The sequence below is a fragment of the Ailuropoda melanoleuca genome, chromosome 1, assembly GCF_002007445.2.
Source record: "Ailuropoda melanoleuca isolate Jingjing chromosome 1, ASM200744v2, whole genome shotgun sequence".
In the NCBI taxonomy this organism is placed as follows: domain Eukaryota; kingdom Metazoa; phylum Chordata; class Mammalia; order Carnivora; family Ursidae; genus Ailuropoda; species Ailuropoda melanoleuca.
The window spans coordinates 161,661,205-161,681,496 of NC_048218.1; the positions used below are offsets into that span (position 1 = coordinate 161,661,205).

A 20,292-nucleotide genomic window follows, 5' to 3' on the forward strand; every position below is an offset into this window, starting at 1 on the left:
TTGATTGAAACAAACATGAATCAAGAATAAAAGTTCATTTATGAAAATTAGTTTTGGAACTGAGGAGTAAACTTTAGTTTTTGGGAATGTTTTGTATGCTTCATAGCTTCTTTACAGGTGGTGTTATTTGTATTTGCATGCTTAAGTTCAGTAAAAAGACTATTAGCAAACTGAATGTTTTCTGGAGAAAAATAGTTACTCTTGAACGTCTCTGCTTAAGAAGCTCATGTTTAACCATTAATTCTCAGCTCAAGGCTCAAATATAATTTCCTATATAAAGTCTTTGCTAATACCCACCATCCATTCCTCTGTAGCTGTTTCATTCATTCAGTGTATCAGGCATGTAGAGGTGCATTTTTTCCCCTCCCACACAAGATAGTGAGCTTGTAGAGATAAGACAGTCTTAATGGAGACAATATTTTATTCATTTTTCTTTGCCTCATCTCCTTGATCTCGCCTGTTAGGTGTTAGATGAGCAGCCAGTTTATCCAGCATTTGAACAAACGAATGAATAGTAGGGATTTAGTTTAAAAGAGAGAGAGTGGAGAGACACTTCCAGAAGGTGACGTAGGCACTAAAATACATTCAGTACGTTTTAAACCAACATTTTCATACCCATGTTATAGCACAGTTGAAATTGATACACAGAAGAGTGGTTACAAATGCTGAAGATCACATCATTTATACCCTAAATTCCTTCCTTATTTTAAAAATTTTATGTAGAATCAGGGATTGAGAGCTAGAGATTGGAATTTGGATTTAACAGTTTAAAGGCTTTTTATCCTGTTTTCTAATTTATCCAGACAAGATTAGGTAGACTAAAATAGAAAGCAAGTGATGCCTTCTTGGTTTTGAATAAAGCTTACCAGTTTGGGAAACACAGTGAGATATGTCTTAGGAAAATTACATCATCCTTTTTTAATCATTGAAAGCTCTGTGTTCTAAAACAATGACAAGATTTATTTAAAAGAAATATTTATGCCTTTTAAATATCTAACTATGTTTTAAAAATAAATAGATCTCTTTCTGGCATACAAGATTTAAGGGGAACTATAACACATTTCTCATTATAAAAAATTAAATATTTGACATTTAAAAAAGAATGTGTAGAATATTATGGTAAAGTATAATATTAAAAAACCCATGTATCATCTATTTGGTCATTCTTTTTGTTAGTTAGAATTTAGAACTTAGATTTTATTCCAAGTTTAGGGTTCTGTCTTTGTGATTACGTATAATTCAGGGAGAATTTTGTTGGACAACTAAATGTGATTGGTGGCCACAACTAAATGGAATTTGACATCAGGTAAAAGTGTAAAAATCAGATTTTGCATAACATATTTTAAGCAAGGAGTAATATACCTTTAGAGCATTCAGTACTCTTGTAGAAAGTAGATTATTTCCATTTAAATCCATATGTTGCCCAAAGACAGAGTTTCTTGAAATATTAAGAATTTTACATATTCCAGCAATAATTTTCAAACACTGTCACTTCCATTAACATTTTAGGAGTAGAAGTTAGGAGTAGAAGTTGTACGTGATTTTTGATAGACTTTCAGCATAAAGGTGATGATGTGAACAAAGGCAAAAGAAAAAAAAATTGAGTCAGGCAGAGTGTCCTTCCTGTAGGAACTCAGGAACTCTGCTGCCTCGATGTTAATACTTTGCTAAAAGCAAAAGGCAACCTTAGCTTAACATTAGCCCGACCTCCAAAATCCTGCAAGTCTCCTTTATCGTGTAATAAAGTCTCCTTTATCATGTAAGTTTACTTGGAAACTTCCTTTATCTCTACCTACCCTCCCCGCCCCGAGGTATATGTTAGCAGTCATCCTCTAAGCATATGGCCCACTGATAGACATCTGAGGGGTCTCCTGACTAAGGTTTTACTAGACAGTAGCAAATGACTTTTTCCTAACAACAGCTAGCCCCTCAAGGTCCTGGAAACCTTGCTTAGAGACTTACGCTCTCCCTGACACCCTTCCAATTTGAAAGTATATAATGGGCAACTCCTCATGACCCCACTGCAGCTCTTTCTGCCCATAGATCTTGTTCCTGTGCTTTAATAAAACCACCTTTTTCCACCAAAGACATCTCAAAAATTCTTTCTTGACTGTTTGCTCCCAAACCCCGACATTGTCACATCAGTTGAAACCAAGGGTTTTTGTATGAAAGAGGTTAACCCAAAACCACATTCTGATTGATCGAAATCTTATCTGATATATTTCTATGAATTATATTTTGAATTTGTTAGCTTTGCTTGCTTGATCTCATTTGTTGGTGATGCCTTCTGAACCATCTTTGCTATCTATATTGGTATTCTTGGTAAATTCAAGCCTCTCAGGATGTGCATATTTTAAAATTTTATGATTTGAAAGATTTATAAAACCCGTGTTTTTGTAAACTTAAAATACTTTGTCATTTTGGTTCGTGGATTAAAAAAAGTTTTTTTTTTTTGGGTGGTTAATGATGAGCATTTATAGTTTGCCCTCTTCTGCCCTTTTCAGATGTACCCTTTTAGGTCCAGGGGTTTTTAACTTGGGGTTAAAATGTATTACAGTGAAATAATTTTCTTTGTAATTCTATGTATTGTGTTTTATTTATTTATTAAAGTTTTTTTATTCATTTCTTTGAGAGACAGAGCACAAGCAGGGGGTGGAGAGGCAGAAGGAGATGGAAAAGCAGGCTCTGCACTGGGCAAGGAGCTGATGTGGGGCTACATCTCAGGACCCTGTGATCATGACCTGACCTGAACTAAGGCAGACACTTAACAGACTGAGCCTCCCAGGCACCCCTGTTTCATGCATTTAAAAACATTTTTTCTGAGGATTCCAAAGGTTTCACCAGGCTGATAAGGAGCCCATGGCACAGAAAAGGTTAAGAGCTCCTACATAGGTCTCATTTCTATACTTTATAATACTGTATAGTTAAAAAAGAGAATATACTCTTTATCAATGTTATTTAGATTCTTGTACCTTGAAATTTTTTTTTTCTTCTTGTTCTTCCTCCTCCTCCTTGGACTTTGACATTTTTTCTTTATTTTCTTTCCTCCCTCTTCCCCTTCCTCCTCCTCCTTTTATATTTAAATGTGGCTAGCTTGCATTTTCTAGTTTTTAATTTGGTCTTTTTTAAAAAAAATATTAATTTGAGAGAGTGAGCTTGAGCATGGGTGGGGAGGCGAAGAGGGAGAAGGAGAAGCAGGCTCCCCGCTGAGTGGATCAAGCCCCCCTCCCGCCCCACGGGGCTTGATCCCACTGGCATCATGACCTGAGCCTAAGGCAGATGCTTAACCCACTGAGCCACCTCGGTGCCCCTGTAAAACTGTTTTTAAAGTTTTGTTGAATTTGAGTGCCTTTTCTAGATACCAGAATTCATTTTTATGTGCTGTACTTCTCAGGACACCACTTCATGTCATTGGGACCAAAATGGTCAACACCATCTGCTTGGTTTAAAACAATTATTCTAGGGTATTTAATTGGTACACATTTTAAAATTCATAAATATGGATGCCTATGCAGGTATTACCTCTACTTCTGGAAAGTAAGATTTCTCCTCTAAATGTGTAATTAGAATATATTCATACAAATGGAGAAGTGTGTTTGCATATAGCCAATAACAAGGTAAGAGTACTTTCATAGAGTTTTAGAAAGAAGAATTATGATTTTGAAAAACTGGGTAGAAACAAAGTAAATGAAGAAAAACATGTTGGTGTAGTTGGTTTACATCTTTTTTCTCCCCCCATCTTTCTTAGGGCAGAACCTTTTTGGGGAGCTTGATTTTTGAAAAGGAGATAAAAATGAGAATTAAAGCAACCTATCAGGATGGAACAGTTATTGCTCAGGCTGAGTATGGCAGTGTGGATATAGGGGAGGAGGTGGCTAAGAAAGGATTTGCGGAAAAATGCAGACTCACTTCCAGCACTAATACCTGTGAGGAAAAAAAATCAGATCCTGGTCAGCTTGTCCTCAGGAACCTCAAAAGCCCCATTCCCTCATGGGGGCATAGATCAAACCAGTCAGCCTTCACCCGGCCAAAGGGGCGCTTAAGTGGGAGGATGACTCTTGACTTGAAGAATGAAAATGATGCAGGAAATCATGTGACATTTCCAAAGTAAGACTGTTGTGGGGTTTTTAGTCTTAACTAGTTTCTAATTCATGGTAGAAACTCTTGCATAGTAGAAGCCAAGGCTTATGTTTTTGGAGTCCTCATCTATGCCAGTGATTTTGAGGGATGATACTCATTTCTATTTTTCTCAAACATGTATTCCTCTCTACTTTTGCAGGAATATTTTCATTAAAAGCCATTTTGAAAGAAAAATCATTCCTCAGCTTTTTAAAGTTCACGTACCAGCTCTTCATATGTTTATCTATTGAATATGTTTATCAAAAATAAAAATATACCCCTAAATCTGAATTATTCAGGCACAGCCACAATTTCAGATAAACTTTGAAGTTTTCCTATGGCTTTAAGAATATTTTAATGAGTTTTAGGGAATTGCCTTTCCTTTTAACAAAAGAGAAACTCTTTGTTCTTCCTGTGATAACTTGTTATGATGGAATTTGATTCTTAAAAAGGGAATTCACTTTTTAGACAAACTTGAATTATAAATTTGAAGCAGAAAGCCATGTTTAATGTTTCTAAGTACCATACCGTTTATAAACTTCTGTTTCATGATCCAAGTCATGATGCCATGTCTTGGGTTATGTAGCTGTTCTTCGGATCTTAGAAACAAAACTGTCAAATGGAGTGGGGTTGATGGGGAGGAGAAACTGGAAGAAACTGATAAAGAATGCTTTTTTCTGTATTTGCTGGAGTTGATATTGCTACAAGTTGGAATATATTTAAGTGTTGGCAGCATTGTTTTTGAAGTATGACTTCAGTTATAAAATCTAGTTTGCATTAAAATGTTTTTAAATGTTGAACTAGATAAAGGTTTTAAATTAGTTTTCAAAATTAACTTAAGATATATTATGGTATAAAAAGCTCGAGATGATTTAGTTTAGATTTATGATCTGTCAGCCTTACACAGTTTGGTTTTTAAAATGAGTCAATTTGTTCTTAATAGGGAAAATTTGAGTGTTGGAGACTTTAATTTAGGGTCTAATGTCAGCCTGGCAAAAATTAAGCAGGACCAGAAACTGATTGAAGAAAATGAAAGGCTTAAAACAGAGAAGGAGGTTCTTCTTGAAAGTTATAAAGCTCTGGAATCCAAAGTAGAACAGACTGCCCAGGAGCTGCAGGTATGGTATGTTCACTGGTGTGAGGTAAAGAACAGCCATCTGGGTAATCTGTATACTCATCTGCGCTTTGTTTAATTTGCTGTCGCTTTTTGTTTTCTTCCCTTTCTCCCCTCTTCTCTCATTCTCTCCTTTCTTTATATTTGTTTATAGATGAAATTTTTTCTTACACTCCAAACTAATCATCTTTGGATTTCATTGAATGTTTGAAAGATTAATAATTTTCTCATTTACATTTCATTTTATGTTCTTTTAAAAACTTTTAACTGTGGGAAATTTCAAACAGTCCAGAGGAGAGAGGAATAATTAACCTTATGTATTCATCACCTGGTTTTTACAATTATTAGACACATGGGCAGTCTTTTTTTTTTTTAAACTATACCTCCTGGGTTACTTTATTTTGAGAGAGAGAGAGTGAGCGAGAGAGAGCACGAACAGGGGCAGAGGGAGAGGGAAAAGCAGACTCCCCACTGAGCAGGGAGCCTGATGCAGGGCTCGATGAACCGACGGCACACGCTTAACCAGCTGAGCCACCCTGGCGCCCCAGAGTTATTTTAAAACAAATTCCATTCGTAATATTCTACCGTATATGTTTTAGTGTGTGCCTCTAGTAGAAAATAACTTTGAAAAAGATAGCCGTAATACTGTTCATACTTAAATATTAACAGTAATTCCTTAATATCTTTTAATATCCGGTGTTCAGATTTCCTGGGTTGTTCTATGAATGTGCCTTAGTTTCTTAGTTGGGATCCTAGTTTAGGCCTATGCATTGCATTTTGGATGATAAACTTCTTAAATTGCTTAATCTGCTTCCTTGTGTTGCTTAAGAGGCTCCTTTATCTGCATGTATTTCCTTTTATGGTAGTTAGGTCTCAAGATTTGCTCAGATTCAGGGCATTCCCCCCCCCCCAAGAATATTGTGTACTTTTCAAATGTGTAAGTTTTTTCTTACACTAAACGTGCCATCCAAACACTGTTTCTCCAATTCACCATCACCAACTGGATGTCCTACAATTCATTTGTGATACTAAATACCAGGAGTTGGCACAGACCCCACAAGTTAAGGACTCAGTCCCATTAAGACTTCTTCCATTTCAGATTCCAGCCACAATAAGGTTCCCAGGCTACCTACACTTCTGCCTGTAAATTTGAGAGTTCCTATGATCCCTACTCCCCTGTTCAGTAATTCACTAAAACAACTCACAGAACTCAGGAAAGTGCTATACTTAATGATTACAGTTTTATTAAAAAGGATGTAACTCAGGAACAACCAAATAAAAGGAAGAGATGCATAGAAGAATTTATAATGGGGGTGAAAGGTGGAGTAGGGGAGCTGGGGGTATCTTAGCTTACCACTCTACAAGTACATGGGTTTGTTCACCCATCTGGAAGCTCCCTAAAACCTAATTATTTGAAGTTTTTTTTTTTTTTTAACGAGGATTTCATTAGGTCTGATTGATTAAATCATTGACCATTGGTAATTGAACTCAATTTTCAGGCTTTAAATCCTTATCTGGGATTCTCCAGGGAGCTCTGCCTCATTAATCCATAAATATTGAGTTCTGTCCATTATAACTAGCCTTTTATTTTTAAAGATTTATTTATTTATTTTAGAGAGAAAGAGAGCGAGCTCGAGGCTGGGGAGAGGGGAGGGGCAGAGAGAGAGGGGGAGAGAGAATCCAAGAAGACTCCCTGCTGAGCACAGAGCCCGATCTTGCAACTCTGAGATCATGTCCTGAGCCCAAATTGAGAGTCTGATACTTAACAGACTGAGCCACCCAGGTGCGCTATAACTAACCTTTTATCTGGGGACATCCTCCTAAGGAAGGGCATTTTGGAGATAAGATCTCTTCTTCGTAGAAAATAGTCTGTTTCTTTAGAGGTCTAGTTGACAAGGAGATTAGTTACCTGCCTTTTATTTTTTTTTCTCTGGGAGTGTTCCCCTGTCCTCTTCCATGAAGAGTATAAATGGATTACAGGCCATCTGCTTTACCTACTCAAGATAAAAAATGCTCAATTCCACTTCACAGAGTTCCTCGGTGTCTCCTTACAGTCTAACCTCTCTTCCTCCCGCTCAAGGCAACCACTATTCTGATTTATATCACCATAGTTTAGTTTTCCTGGTCCTGTTATTTCATAAAAATGGAATCCTCTGATATGTATTCCTTTGTGTCTGGCTTCATTCACTGAATATAATGGTGAGATTCATCTATGTTGCGTATATTAGAAGTTTGTTCATTTTTATTACTGAGTAGTATTCCATTGTAGCAATATACCACAGTTTGTATTTAGGGTGTTTGTTTCTAGTTTTTAGTTGTTATGAATAAAGTCATTGTGAATATTTTTGTATTGGTCTTTTTGTGGACGTATGCATTCACATATCTCGGGTTACAGAGATTCTTTCCTCAGCCATGACCAGTGTACTGATTAAGTGCATCAAAATTGTTCATTTCTGCTCTAGTGGTTTTTTTTTTTAATTTAAAAGATTTTATTTATTTATTTGACAGAGAGAGAGACAGCCAGTGAAAGAGGGAACACAGGCAGGGGGGGTGGGAGAGGAAGAAGCAGGCTCCCAGTGGAGGAGCCTGATGTGGGGCTCGATCCCCGAATGCTGGGATCATGCCCTGAGCCAAAGGCAGATGCTTAACGACTGAGCCACCCAGGGGCCCCTAGTGTTTTTGATCTATAGTATTTCTGCTTCTTAGAATTCCCATCTGTCTGCTTTCATTGCACATCTGTTCTTGCATGCTGTCTACTTATGTAGTAGAGCCCTTAGCATATTAATCATATCATGTTTAAAATTTCTGGTCTGACAATTCCAGCATCTATCCATGCCATGTCTGAGTCTGATTCTTGCTTTGTGTCTTCAAACTGTGTTTTTTGTTTTTTACTATATATGCTCCCTTTCCTGCTCACCCTGCTTATACATGCACGCCCTCTCTCTGTGTCAAATAAATAAATAAAATCTTAAAAAAAAATTTCCCGGAGGGCAGATCTTGTTAAGAACAGAATACTCTGGTGTAAAATGCTTCCTTTTCCCCTTTCCCTTTTGGAAGCTTGAGGGGATTTTTTTCTTATATTTATACTGTGAGAACGTTGTAGAGATCCTGGGGGTAAAACTCATAAAAGTGGAGGCATCCTGATAATTGGGTCTGCCTGGAGTTTTTAACTCTGAGGTATTCAAACTGAGTCATCAGCAGTTGTCATTTGAAGTTGAGGTTTACCTGCTCCAGACTGGTTCCCTCAGAGGTTGCTGCTCCATATAAGTTGTGAATGGCTTTTATTTCCATGTCTGTCTCTCCAGTTTTGGGGGCAGCAGTTTGCCCTGTGACCTCATCTTTCTTAAAGATCTAAGAAGGCTTGTTGATTTTTCAGTTTGTTCAGCTTTTTACTTGTTGTTAGGATGGGGCGGTGACTTCCAGGCTTTTTACATGCTGGATCAGAATCCTGAAGTTTTTAATGTTTTCACAGTACTGATTTCTGTAACTGTTGGTTTTTAAAATTTCTTTTCTACTTTATTAATTCATTTTTTTAACTTTATGATTGCTTTCCTTCCTCTTTAATTTGTCCTATCTTCTTTAGATGGAAATTCATATCATCGTTTTTAATCTTTTGTTCTTCATAACATTTGAAGATACTTCCTTTTAAGTACTGCTCTGTCTGCCGCCCACAGATTTTGATACTTTGTTTTCATTAATTAAACATTTTAAAAATTCTGTGATTTTTTTTGAATCATGAATTATTTAGAAATATGTTGTCTGATTTTCACATATTTGGAGATTTTTCCCCCCAGTATATTTTTGTTACTGAGTTTTAGTTAATTCCTTGGTATTAGGGAGCATAATTTCTGTGGTTTCAGTTCTTTTAAATTTATTGTGATTTACTTTATTACCCAGCATATGATTTGTCTTCAGAAGTGTTCCATGTACTTTAAAAAGTTATATATATTCTACAGTTGTGTGGTGGAGTGTTTTATAAATCAAATCATACAGCTGATAGTGTGGTGTTGAAGTCTTTTGTATCTGGACTGATTTTTCTGTCTACTTGTTCTGTCAGTACCCAGAGAGGAGATGTCCAGATACTATTGTGGTTTTGTCTGTTTCTTCCTTTTTTCTGTTCAGTTTTACTTTGTGAATTTAAAACTTTGTTATTAGTTGCACGCACATTCAGAATAGTGTCTTCCTGATGAATCATCTTTATGCAATATCCCTGTTTATTTCTGGGAATGCTCCCTGTATTGAAGTCCACATTGCCTGGTATTAATATAGCCCTGTTTGCATGGTATAGCTTTTCCATCTTTTAATTTTAATCTGTCCTTTATATCTAATAAGTGTGTCTTATGAGCAGCATATAGTTAAATCTAAGCTTTTTCATTCAGATTTATAATCTCCTGTCTTTTAATTGGAGTGTTAAGCTAATTTGCATTTCTTGTAATTGATGTGGTTGGGTTTGAATTTGCCATCTTTTCTGTTTGTCTTATTTGTTATTTGTCTTGAAAACCATTCTTATTGTTTTCATCTGATTTCCAGGTTTTTTTTTTTTTAATACAAGTGGACTACTAAGCTCAAGATATTTGAGAACCAGTTTAATTGCACAGTTCTTTTAGATCTAAATGATTCTTTTCCTCAGTATTTTATAGTTCTCTTTCACATATAATTCATTAGTAATTTGTTTTAAAGATTTGTTTAATGTCTTTGTAAAACATTAAGTACATTTTCAAAGATTTAACAACTTTTTATTTTCCCACTCCTATTTCTTAGATTTATGTAATTTTGGAGTAATTATATTATAACAATTACAGTGGATATAAACAGAATTAAGAACAAACATAACTGATTCTTCATGGTCATTCTACTCAACAAATGGGAGCAGAAGGACATGAACATATCTGAGTGTAGCATACTAGTAATAAGCATAAACATTCAGTATATGCTGGTTCTCTTTTTATTTAACTGAAGAATTTGAGAGAATGTGAGAACTAAGGAGCGTGTTGTTCAAATACTGAGTAAAATTTCTGTGTTTATGTAATATCTGGTTTGGAATGTAATTAGAATAAAACTGTAGGTCTTTATTCATATTACTGCTCTATACATTATTTTAGATAATCATGGTAGACTTGTATTTGAGATACCACTCAGAATCAGGGAGTTTAATCTAGCTTGGGTCAAGGAAGTGATGTTTTTGATTGTTTTGTAATATAAAATGACACAGGACTTTGTCAAAAAAATAAATTGTCATTGATAGTCATTTGGTGTCTCTGCGGATCTTTTACTTATCTTTTTGAAATTTAAGTATTAAGACATAAAATATGTGAAATTTGTTTCTATTTGGCTTTTTATTAGAATGAAAGGTAAGAGTCTGTAATCTGTGTGAAGGCAGAGGACTGCAATAGATTATTTTTTTCAGATCCCAACTAGTAGGGAAATCAGTTGTCCTGTGGTTTAAGATTAAAAAAAAACCTTTTTAAAGGATTTATTTATTTATTTTAGAGCAAGAGTAAGAGAGCATGAGTGGGGGGAGAGGGGGAGAGAAAGAATCTCAGACTCCACATTGAGCGTGGAGCCCAATGTGGGGCTTGATTTCATGACCCCGAGATCATTACCAGAACCAAAATCAAGAGTTGGTACTTAACTGACTGAGCCACCCAGGCGCCCCCCAATTTTTTTAAAGTAATCTCTATGCCCAACATAGGGCTCAAACCCATGACCCTGAGATCAAGAGTTGCATGTTTCACCAACTGAGCCAGCCAGGTACCCCAATATTTTTTAACCTTTAAAATTTTAGTTTTGCCTTAAAATCATTTAAGTGACAGTAGAAATATAGTTTCTTGTTTGAGATTCACTAGGATGTGTTTGTTTTTCATTGCAGCAAGAGAAAGCAACTACCATGGATTTGACAAAACATTTAGAAAGCACTCGGAAGACTCATGTAGGTACCAGAATGGAAAATCTGGCAGCTAAGGTTGAAATATTGAAAGAAATTAGGTAGGTAAAAGCATATTTTTGAGAAGAATAATTTAATTTTAATTAATTTTTTTTTAAGATTTATTTATTTAGGGAGAGAGTACACAAGCAGAGGGAGGGGCAGAGGGAAAGGGAGAGAGAATCTCAAACAGACTCGGTGCTGAACACAGAGCTTGATTTGGGGCTTAATCTCAACCCTGAGATCATGACCTGAGCTGAAATCAAGTCAGACACTTAACCTACTGAATCACCCAGGCTCTTTGAGAAGGATAATTTAAAATAATTGCTAATTGGTTAGTTCTTTGTTTAAATTATATGCCCACAATTTTTCCTTTGACACTTAATCTTTATGTTTTTATGGCTTTAAAGAGAGAAACTAAAATCACATTCCTGAGATGAATTTTATAGTGTTTGTGTCAGCATTCCTTTGTCACTACATGGAGTTATATGAGAGGTCATCTATGAGAGTGAAATTAAAAAATCAGCATGAGTTCTAAATGGTAGTTTGATGGGAAGCTACTATGCCCATTTGTATTGCTTGGTGTTATTTTTAGGCTTATACCAAAACTAAAGATTTGAAAGAAAAAAGTGGTTTTTGTACAGTCAGAAGAAAAGTGGTCTTTGTGGAATCAGAAGAGAAGAAATTGGTTAGCAAGTCTTGTGCAGAGTTTATTCAGCATTTGTCAGACTCTGTATATGATTTACTTAGGTATTTTAAATTAATAGATGATTGCCTTATGTTGGTTAGGGATAATTTATCATTCTTTTCTGGAATGTGAAAAAAAATAGTTCTCAAGATAACTTAGTTCCCTTTTCATGCTACACAAAGCACTTAAATCAGTAATTTTCTCACATACGTTGAAACAGTAAGAAGATGGTCATCTGAATTAATACTCTGTGTTGGTGTTTTGTCCAGTGGAAATTTATATTCCCCAGTGTAAGTCCATCAGTTGTCATCTGGTTTATAAGCCTCTAGATAGTTTGAATAATTTTGTCCCTCTAGAGCCTAATTAACTTTTGATGCACTACCAAAAATTAAGTGGCTACATTGCCACAGCTATGAGACAGACTTAGGACCAAAATAATCCAATATATTTTAGTACGTTTTTGAGGAAATAATGTGGTATTAGAATGGTGGCAGTCTAGTTTGAAACTCGAGAAAAGAATATGGATGGACCTTGTTGGTTTTGCTAGCTGGCCTGCTTCTCCAATTGCTTTTTTTCTTTTTTTTTTTTTTCCTTTTTTCAACTCCACAAATGCTAGTCTGCTTAATAGGGTACAGGGACTAATGTGCCTGCAGTCTTGGTAAGCAAGATTGGCTAAGTCTACCGTTTTTCAAGAATTATTCAGAAATCTAACTGTATACCAGCATTGAAGGTCTGTTTGATATCATTTAATATTCTGCAGACTTTGAAGTTATTATCCTTTATGTAAAGTTTTTTTTTTAAGATTTTATTTTTATTTATTTGACAGAGAGAGAGAGCACAAGCGGGGGGGGAGTGGGAGAAGCACGATCCCCACTGAGCAGGGTCCTGGGATCATGACCTGAGCCAAAGGCAGATGCCCAATGGACTGAGCCACGCAGGCGCCCCTGTGTAAAAGTTTTTTAATAAAAGTTTTATTTGATATTTTTTTCTGAATTTAGATTTATTTATTTGAGAGAGAGAGTGTGCGTAAGCATGAGCGGGCGGGGGGGGCAGGGGCAGAGGGAGTGGGAGAATGAAAATCTCAAGCAGACTCTCCGCCAGGTATGGGGCCCAACGCAGGGTTCCATCCCACAACCCCGAGATCATGGCCTGAACTGAAACAAGAGTCAGGTGCTTGACCAGCTGAGCCACCCAGGTGCCCCATGAATCAAATATTTTTTTAATTACAAGTTATACCAGTTAATTTATGAATTTATGTAAGGTTTTAGCAAGTACCTCTTCATAGACAATGTTGTATGTTGTAACTTCAGACCATTATTATTTAAGTGAAACTTTTTCTCACATCAACCTACAAATTTCTTGATCTTTTCTTTTTTGCTTTTGTTTTTAAATAGACTTGTCAACATCAATGTTCGTTTTGGAAAAGACCTTTCAGATGCTATGCAAGTGTTAGATGAAGAGTGCTTTACTACCCCGGCTTCTTTGACTGAATTAGAGAGAATTTGGGCAGAATACAATCTTGCTCAGGAGAACATAAAAACTTGTGAAAATGTGGTGGGTCAAGAATTTTTCTTTATTATGGTTTTATTTGTTGATCATAAGGGGATATCATTTGAGAAAGGATTATAGATATTATAGTGATACTTTGCATGAAATCTTTAATTTTTATAGTATCTTTATATTAGTAATTTGATTTCTAATTTTATTGTCTTGTTAAAAAAAGATAAGATAGATAAATGGCGATTGTGGATAAAGTGTTAACAAAATCTTTTCCCCTTTTGCATGAACATTGGTTAGGTAAATCTCCCTAGTTGGTATTTTATATCTGAACTTGAGGAATTTTAAACTACACATACTTGGTGGGGGCTTTTGCAACTGGGCATACCATCCTTGAAGAACTTTGGAAACTATTCCTGTCAAAGATGGCGGCTTTTGAGGGGGATGAAGCTTGTAAGCCAGTGTGGCTGTGACACCTGCTAATGTATTTTGTTTTTAGGTCTGAATGGTGTGTTTTATGCTGCAGTGTTGGACTCTGCCTTACTATTAAATGCTATTTAAGCCACTCATTATTGAGAGGTGGTTATTTGTGGGTAGGGGAGGGTATAAAGAACAGATTATTTCCTATGAAATATTTATTAGCATAGGTACAAGTATATTTCCACTCACATTTTTCTTTAGTTTATATTGAACTGAACAGAACTTGTTTTTCATATAAAGATACTTAACCACAGTCATAGCTTTCCATAGTACCTGTGAGTTCTATACTTGTGTTTGGAGTTGCCCATCTGAATTATTGGTGGTTTCTACCTCTGGGGATTGTACCCCGAAAGTCATATTCCCAGTTCATACCTAGGTTGCCCAGTTGGGAACCTAGCTGACTCTAAGTGAGATGTGAACAGAATAACTAGGACTTTGGAAATGCCAGGAGTGTTAAATTTGAAGAAGAGCTTATATTTGTGTCATTTTACATGTTAGACCCTTAACTGATTTCTTCTGATTATGGAAGAAAAAAGTGGCAGAATCAGTAAGTTTTGAATCTATATGAAACACAGGTAATGTTATTAGATACTTTATAAACTTCTTCTTACACTTTTAGAATGGACAATTTTGCTTTTATTTTATAAATGAGGAAATTGAGGCCTACCGGGTTTAAGGAAATTACTGAAGATTATATAGTTCTAAATGTTAATATGGTATTTGAACCTAGATATGTCTGACTGCAAAGTGTATTCTCTTTCCATTTAAGCTGTATTGTCAATATTAAAATAATTCATGATGTATTTTCATGTAATAAGATGAAAAAGAACTGCATTTTAATTTTTGTTTTGTTGTTTTTGTGGTTTGAGCATAGGAAAGTGATTCAGGGCAGAGAGGGAGAGGGTTTAACGTAGCCCCAAGACTTGGTATTTTGGTAGATTTTTAAAAAATATTTTTTAAACAGATTTTATTTATTTGACACAGAGAAAGAGAGAGAGCACAAGCAGGCAGAGTGGCAGGCAGAGGGAGAGGGAGAGGCAAGCTCCCTGCTGAGCAGAGAGCCCGACCCCAGGACCCTGGGATCATGACGTGAGCTGAAATCAAGAGGTGGACACCTAACCGACTGAGCTACCCAGGCACCCTGCCATTTTATTTCACTTATTGAACTTAATTTAGGTCTTAGTATTATTATTTTCATTTATGTATTATGCACACTACCTTAACTTGATTGCCATGTGTTATTTGGTGAAGAGATTCTTTCTTTTTTCTATATAGTTATAAAACGGTCTGGTTGAGGGGCGCCTGGGTGGCGCAGTCGTTAAGTGCCTGCCTTCGGCTCAGGGCATGATCCCAGCGTTCTGGGATCGAGCCCCACATCAGGCTCCTCTGCTGGGAGCCTGCTTCTTCCTTTCCCACTCCCCCTGCTTGTGTTCCCTCTCTGACTGGCTGTCTCTCTCTGTCAAATAAATAAATAAAATCTTAAAAAAAAATAAGTAAAATGGTCTGGTTGAGCTTACACAAAAAAAGAATATTCTAAAATTCAAGCTTTTAAGTGTATGTACCAGACACTGTTATAGGTAGCAGAGACACAAATTTGTGTAAGACATGATCCTCTCTCTTGGGTATGGGATATACATATAAATAGTTTCAGTATAGCCTCATAAGTACTAGAATATAATCTCTCTCATATGCCTATTTCCAAACATAGCCTCTTAAACAAATTGGAGGTTTTACCATGGTGGAGATTAACTGAATCTTGAAGGATAAGTGGATGAAGGACTTGAGGGTGGAATGGGAGTAAGAGGGAGTTAGTGTGTAATTAATAATAAGAACTTATATAATTTTCTTTAAGAAAAACAAAAATTTTGGGGCACCTGGGTGGCTCAGCCATTAAGCATCTGCCTTTGGCTCAAGGCGTGATCCCGGCGTTCTGGGATCGAGCCCCGCATCAGGCTCCTCCACTGGGAGCCTGCTTCTTTCTCTCCCACTTCCCCTGCTTGTGTTCCCTCTTTTGCTGGCTGTCTCTCTCTCTCTGTCAAATAAATAAATAAAATCTTTAAAAATAAATAAATAAATAAAAATAAATACATAAAGAAAAACAAAAATTTCAGTGTTGTACATATAATGGGAAAAATTAGAGCAGGATTATTAAATGTCTTATTTCTAATTAAGGGAGAGAAAAGCTCTTTGTGAGTTTGGTGATTTCAGGAGAGAGATATTTGTTTTAAAAGCTACCGTGTTTGGAGAATGTAATGTTAAATTTTACTCACTTTAAGACATCAATTTTTTTTGACATAGGTCAGTGTGTAAAAAAAAACAAAAAACAAACCACCTGATGTATTAATGATGGTTATTCTATGTTTTCTTTCTCCAGAATGAAGGGAGTATTTTGATTGCCGAAAGAAATGAAGTGCAACAGAAACTGAACATGGCAGTAGAAGTTTTTATTCTGGAAGTAGATGAGTTACCTCTTAATAAACGCTTGAAAACATTGCAGGTTAGAAGTTAAAAAGATGTATATACATTAAAATATGTTTATCATTTGAGAGGTGAAATTGGCATTTACCTTGAGACTCCAGATAGTACTGATGGTTGCAAACTTTTTCTTCTCTTTGATGAATTCTAGTTTCTCTTTGATAGAATTAAAATGTTACTTTAATCTATTTAATATGTTTATGTATGTATATGTATCTATCCTGCAAATAAGGTAAAATGGTCAGACACATCAGGGTTGCTAGGGTGTCATTCACTGGGAAAACTCATGGAGACAGAAGCAGTAGCAGGCATGTGAATCCCTGTTGTCTGTTGCATTCTAGCGAAAATCTGGTAGGGTCACATGTCAAGGGTTTAGGAGAGGAGTCCTGATCCAGGATCAGGGGCTAGAGCACAATAGCTATAGGATGTTATGGACCCTGTCTTCAGCATTATCCTGCCATCTCAGCAATGACTTTAATTTGGAGTGAACGGGCGTGTAACAGTGTTATGAACCATTCCACCTATTAACGTGATTTTTCTCTTCACTTAATCAGATCTCTTTTTTAATGTCCTTTGGTGATGTTTAAAATTTTCTCTTAAGAGGCCTCTGGCATTTTTTCATTTAATATGTATGCTTTTGGTTGCTTTTGTGTATATTATCTTACTTTCCATTTCTTAGTTGTTTTTGGTGGTGTAGTGGAATACTGTTTTATTTATGTATTTATTTATTTATTATTTATTTTACTGTTGATGTCTCTGGCAACTCTCCTGAACTCTCTTTTAGTTCTAATTTCTCTATTAATGTTCTTTGAGCTTTCTTTGTGGTCATATCATTTGAAAACAACAGTCCTCTTCTCCATCTACTTTTTATGTATCTTTGAACTTTTACTGCTTTGGTCAGCATCTTTAGTAACAAGTTAAATCGTGGCTGTGCTAGTTGGCATCCTTGTCTCATTTTGGACTGCAGCGAATGAGTTTGCTAGAGAGTTGGAGAAAAGGATATTAGGGACATCTGGGCACTGTCTTTTTGTCTGCCTGGAGGAAGATGTAGTTTAGAAGATACTACGTATAGTATAAGTTCTTCCAGAATAGTGAAGTAACCTTTGCATACAAAAGGGCAGTGGTGTAGTAAGAATGTACGTCTACAGCACAATTTTTACTTTACCCTGTGAAGGTTTATTTCTTCTTGTGAACTGTTAGTAAACATAGGTTTGCAACCGAGATCGTTTTAAAAACTCTTTCCTTAAAGTTTAATCTTATGAGACTTTTTGGTGTTATCTGTTTGTTTCTCTTTCTACTGTTCCCCTTGGTCACCAGAATATTCTTTAAACTTCTATTTTGGTGAAGTAGTTTGATATTTACTTATATTCTTCAAGTACTTAAGAAATAAACTTATACTACAGTAATGGAGGTCAAAGAAACTAAAGTTCATGATTTCTGATTTCCTCAACAGTTATTGAGATTTCTTTTGTGGCCTAAAATACATGGTTGATTGTTCATGACTGTTCCTTATAAGTTAAAAAAGTACATTCCGGGGCGCTTGGGTAGCACAGTCGTTAAGCGTCTGCCTTCGGCCTCAGGGCGTGATCCCAGCGTTCTGGGATCGAGCCCCACATCAGGCTCCTCCGCTGGGAGCCTGCTTCTTCCTCTCCTACTACCCCTGCTTGTGTTCCTTCTCTCGCTGGCTGTCTCTATGTCAAATAAATAAATAAAAATCTTTAAAAAAAAAAATACATTCCTTGTGTTCTTGGTGTGCAGTTCCTGATGTATAGCTATTATTTTAACCCTTAATCTTCTGTATCTTTGCTTGCTTTTTGGTCTGATCAGTTTATCAGTTTTGCGATATTTTTGTTATATATTCAAGTTCTTTAAATTGTTAAAAAAAATTTTGGTGCTGTATTGTTGGGTGTTAATGTATTTATGATTGTTATGTATTTTAAACTGTTTTCTTTTTAACCATTATGTAACCTTATTTTCCTTTATGGTTTTAAAATATTGTTTCCTTTAAGAATTCCTTTTCTACCTGTTTTCTTTTTTTTTTTTTTTGGTTATCATTTGCTCTGTTTATCTTTTCTTTTCTCCCTCCCTTTATTTTATTTTTTATTTTCATTTTTAAAAAAGATTTTATTTATTTATTTGACAGAGAGAGGGAGCACAAGGAGGGGGAGAGGGGGAGCAACAGAGGGAGAGGGAGAAACAGGCTCCCTGTTGAGCAAGGAGCTCAGTGCAGGGTTCTATCCCAGGACTCTGGGTTCATGACCTCAGCCGACGGCAGATGCTTAAGCAACTGAGCCACGCAGGCACCCTTTATTTTAAATTGAATGTCTTTTTTAGACAACACTAATGGATCATTTTTTTAAAATGATCCCTTTATTTTAAATTGAATGTCTTTTTTAGACAACATACTAATGGATCATTTTTTAAAAGAATCTAATGTATAAATTTATCTTTTGATGGGTAACTTGATTTATATGTTTATAATTACTGTTTTACTAGAACTTATTTCCGTAATTATTTTGTGTTTCTGTTTATCATGGTTTCTTTTTTCCCCCCTTTTCTACTTCTACCACTAATATCTTAGAACATTCTCACTTGTCTTTCGTGTGTCTTCCTTCTGTGTATTTCCCTCCCAAAAATCAGCTAACCAAACAGCCATAATTGTTTAGGATTTTAATCAGAGTATTATGGATATTCTAAATGATAATTCAAATAACAAGCTTTAGAGTTATTCTCTCATTCTTATTTCATATGTTGTTGGGTATCTTTTGGTTTTCTCTGTGTATTGGAGTGTTTTCTCTAAGTACTTTTTTAAAAAAGATTTATTTATTTATTCCAGAGAGAGTGCATGCGTGCAAGTGGTGGGGGGCAGAGGGAGAGAATTTTCAAGCAGACTCCCCACTGAGCTTGGAGCCCGATTCAAGGCTCAATTTCATGACCCACCTGAGCCGAAACTAAGAGTTGGATGCTTATCTGACTGAGCCACCCAGGTGCCCCTCTCTAAGAGTACTTTCAAAGAGGGTTTTGTGTGGTTGATTTTGTAAAGTATTAAGTGTCTCAGGTTATCTTTGTTTTTTTTTTTTGAAGATTTTATTTGAGAGAGAGAGAGAGAGTGAGTGATCGAGCATGAACAGGGGGAGGAGCGGGGGGAGAAGCAGACTTCCCACTGAGCCGGGAGCCCAAAGTGGGGCTCAATTCTAGGACTCTGGGACCATGACCTGAACCGAAGGCAGATGCTTAACCAATTGAGCCACCCAGGCACCCCTGTCTCAGGATATCTTATTTAAACATTTAAACAATTGCTTGCATTTAAGGACCTCTATATTTTTAAATTGTTCATCCATTTTTTCTTTTTACTCCTTTCTGTTTCTTTTTGGGGGGATCTGAGGAATCCTGACTTAACTATCTAGCTCACTAATTGGTTCTCTAGCTGTATCCTTTTTGCCATTTAGTGAATGCATTGGGTTCTTTATTTCAAAGATTATTCTTTTATACCTAATAACTTCAGTTGGTCATTGTTTATAAGAACATGGTTTTGCTTTGTGTTTTCAGTATTCTTTCTTTTTGTTGAGAGTGTTATGTTTATTTTGAATTCTTGATTTTGCTCCTTTTTATAAGGTGGCTTATGTTTGTTACATTCCTTTCAGAGTTCTCCTGTTAGTCACACATTTCATCCTCCTCAAAGATCTCATATTCTCTTGGAGAACTATAAGCTATCTTAGTTCTGTGCTGTTGTGTAGGTATGGGATAGGGTGGTAGAGGGGTCCTAGGGTGGGGTGAAAGCTTGGAATAAAACTTCAAAGACTTCAGATGGGTTTAGGGAATAGGATGGGGTTGTTTCTCAGAGCTTCTAGGGTTACAGTTTGGGTTCAACTACTTCCTGTAAGCTTTTCTTCTGAATGATCTTACTCTTCAGTGGACCTACAAGCCCCTCTGCCTTAGACACTAGTCTTTTTCAGGGGCTATTACCCTTGGTAGTGTAAATGCTACCAGGTATTC

General features: G+C 36.1%; 1 protein-coding gene across 1 annotated transcript in view; it reads left to right on the top strand.

Moving 5' to 3' along the window:
* STK31 (serine/threonine kinase 31) overlaps positions 1-20,292 on the top strand; it is an 80,769-nt gene that overhangs the window by 15,922 nt on the left and 44,555 nt on the right. The window contains exons 5-9 of the mRNA XM_019810367.2: positions 3,749-4,107; positions 5,063-5,237; positions 11,103-11,218; positions 13,239-13,398; positions 16,196-16,318. Coding sequence (XP_019665926.2) covers positions 3,749-4,107; positions 5,063-5,237; positions 11,103-11,218; positions 13,239-13,398; positions 16,196-16,318 — 933 coding nt within the window. The remainder of the gene's footprint in view (positions 1-3,748; positions 4,108-5,062; positions 5,238-11,102; positions 11,219-13,238; positions 13,399-16,195; positions 16,319-20,292) is intronic.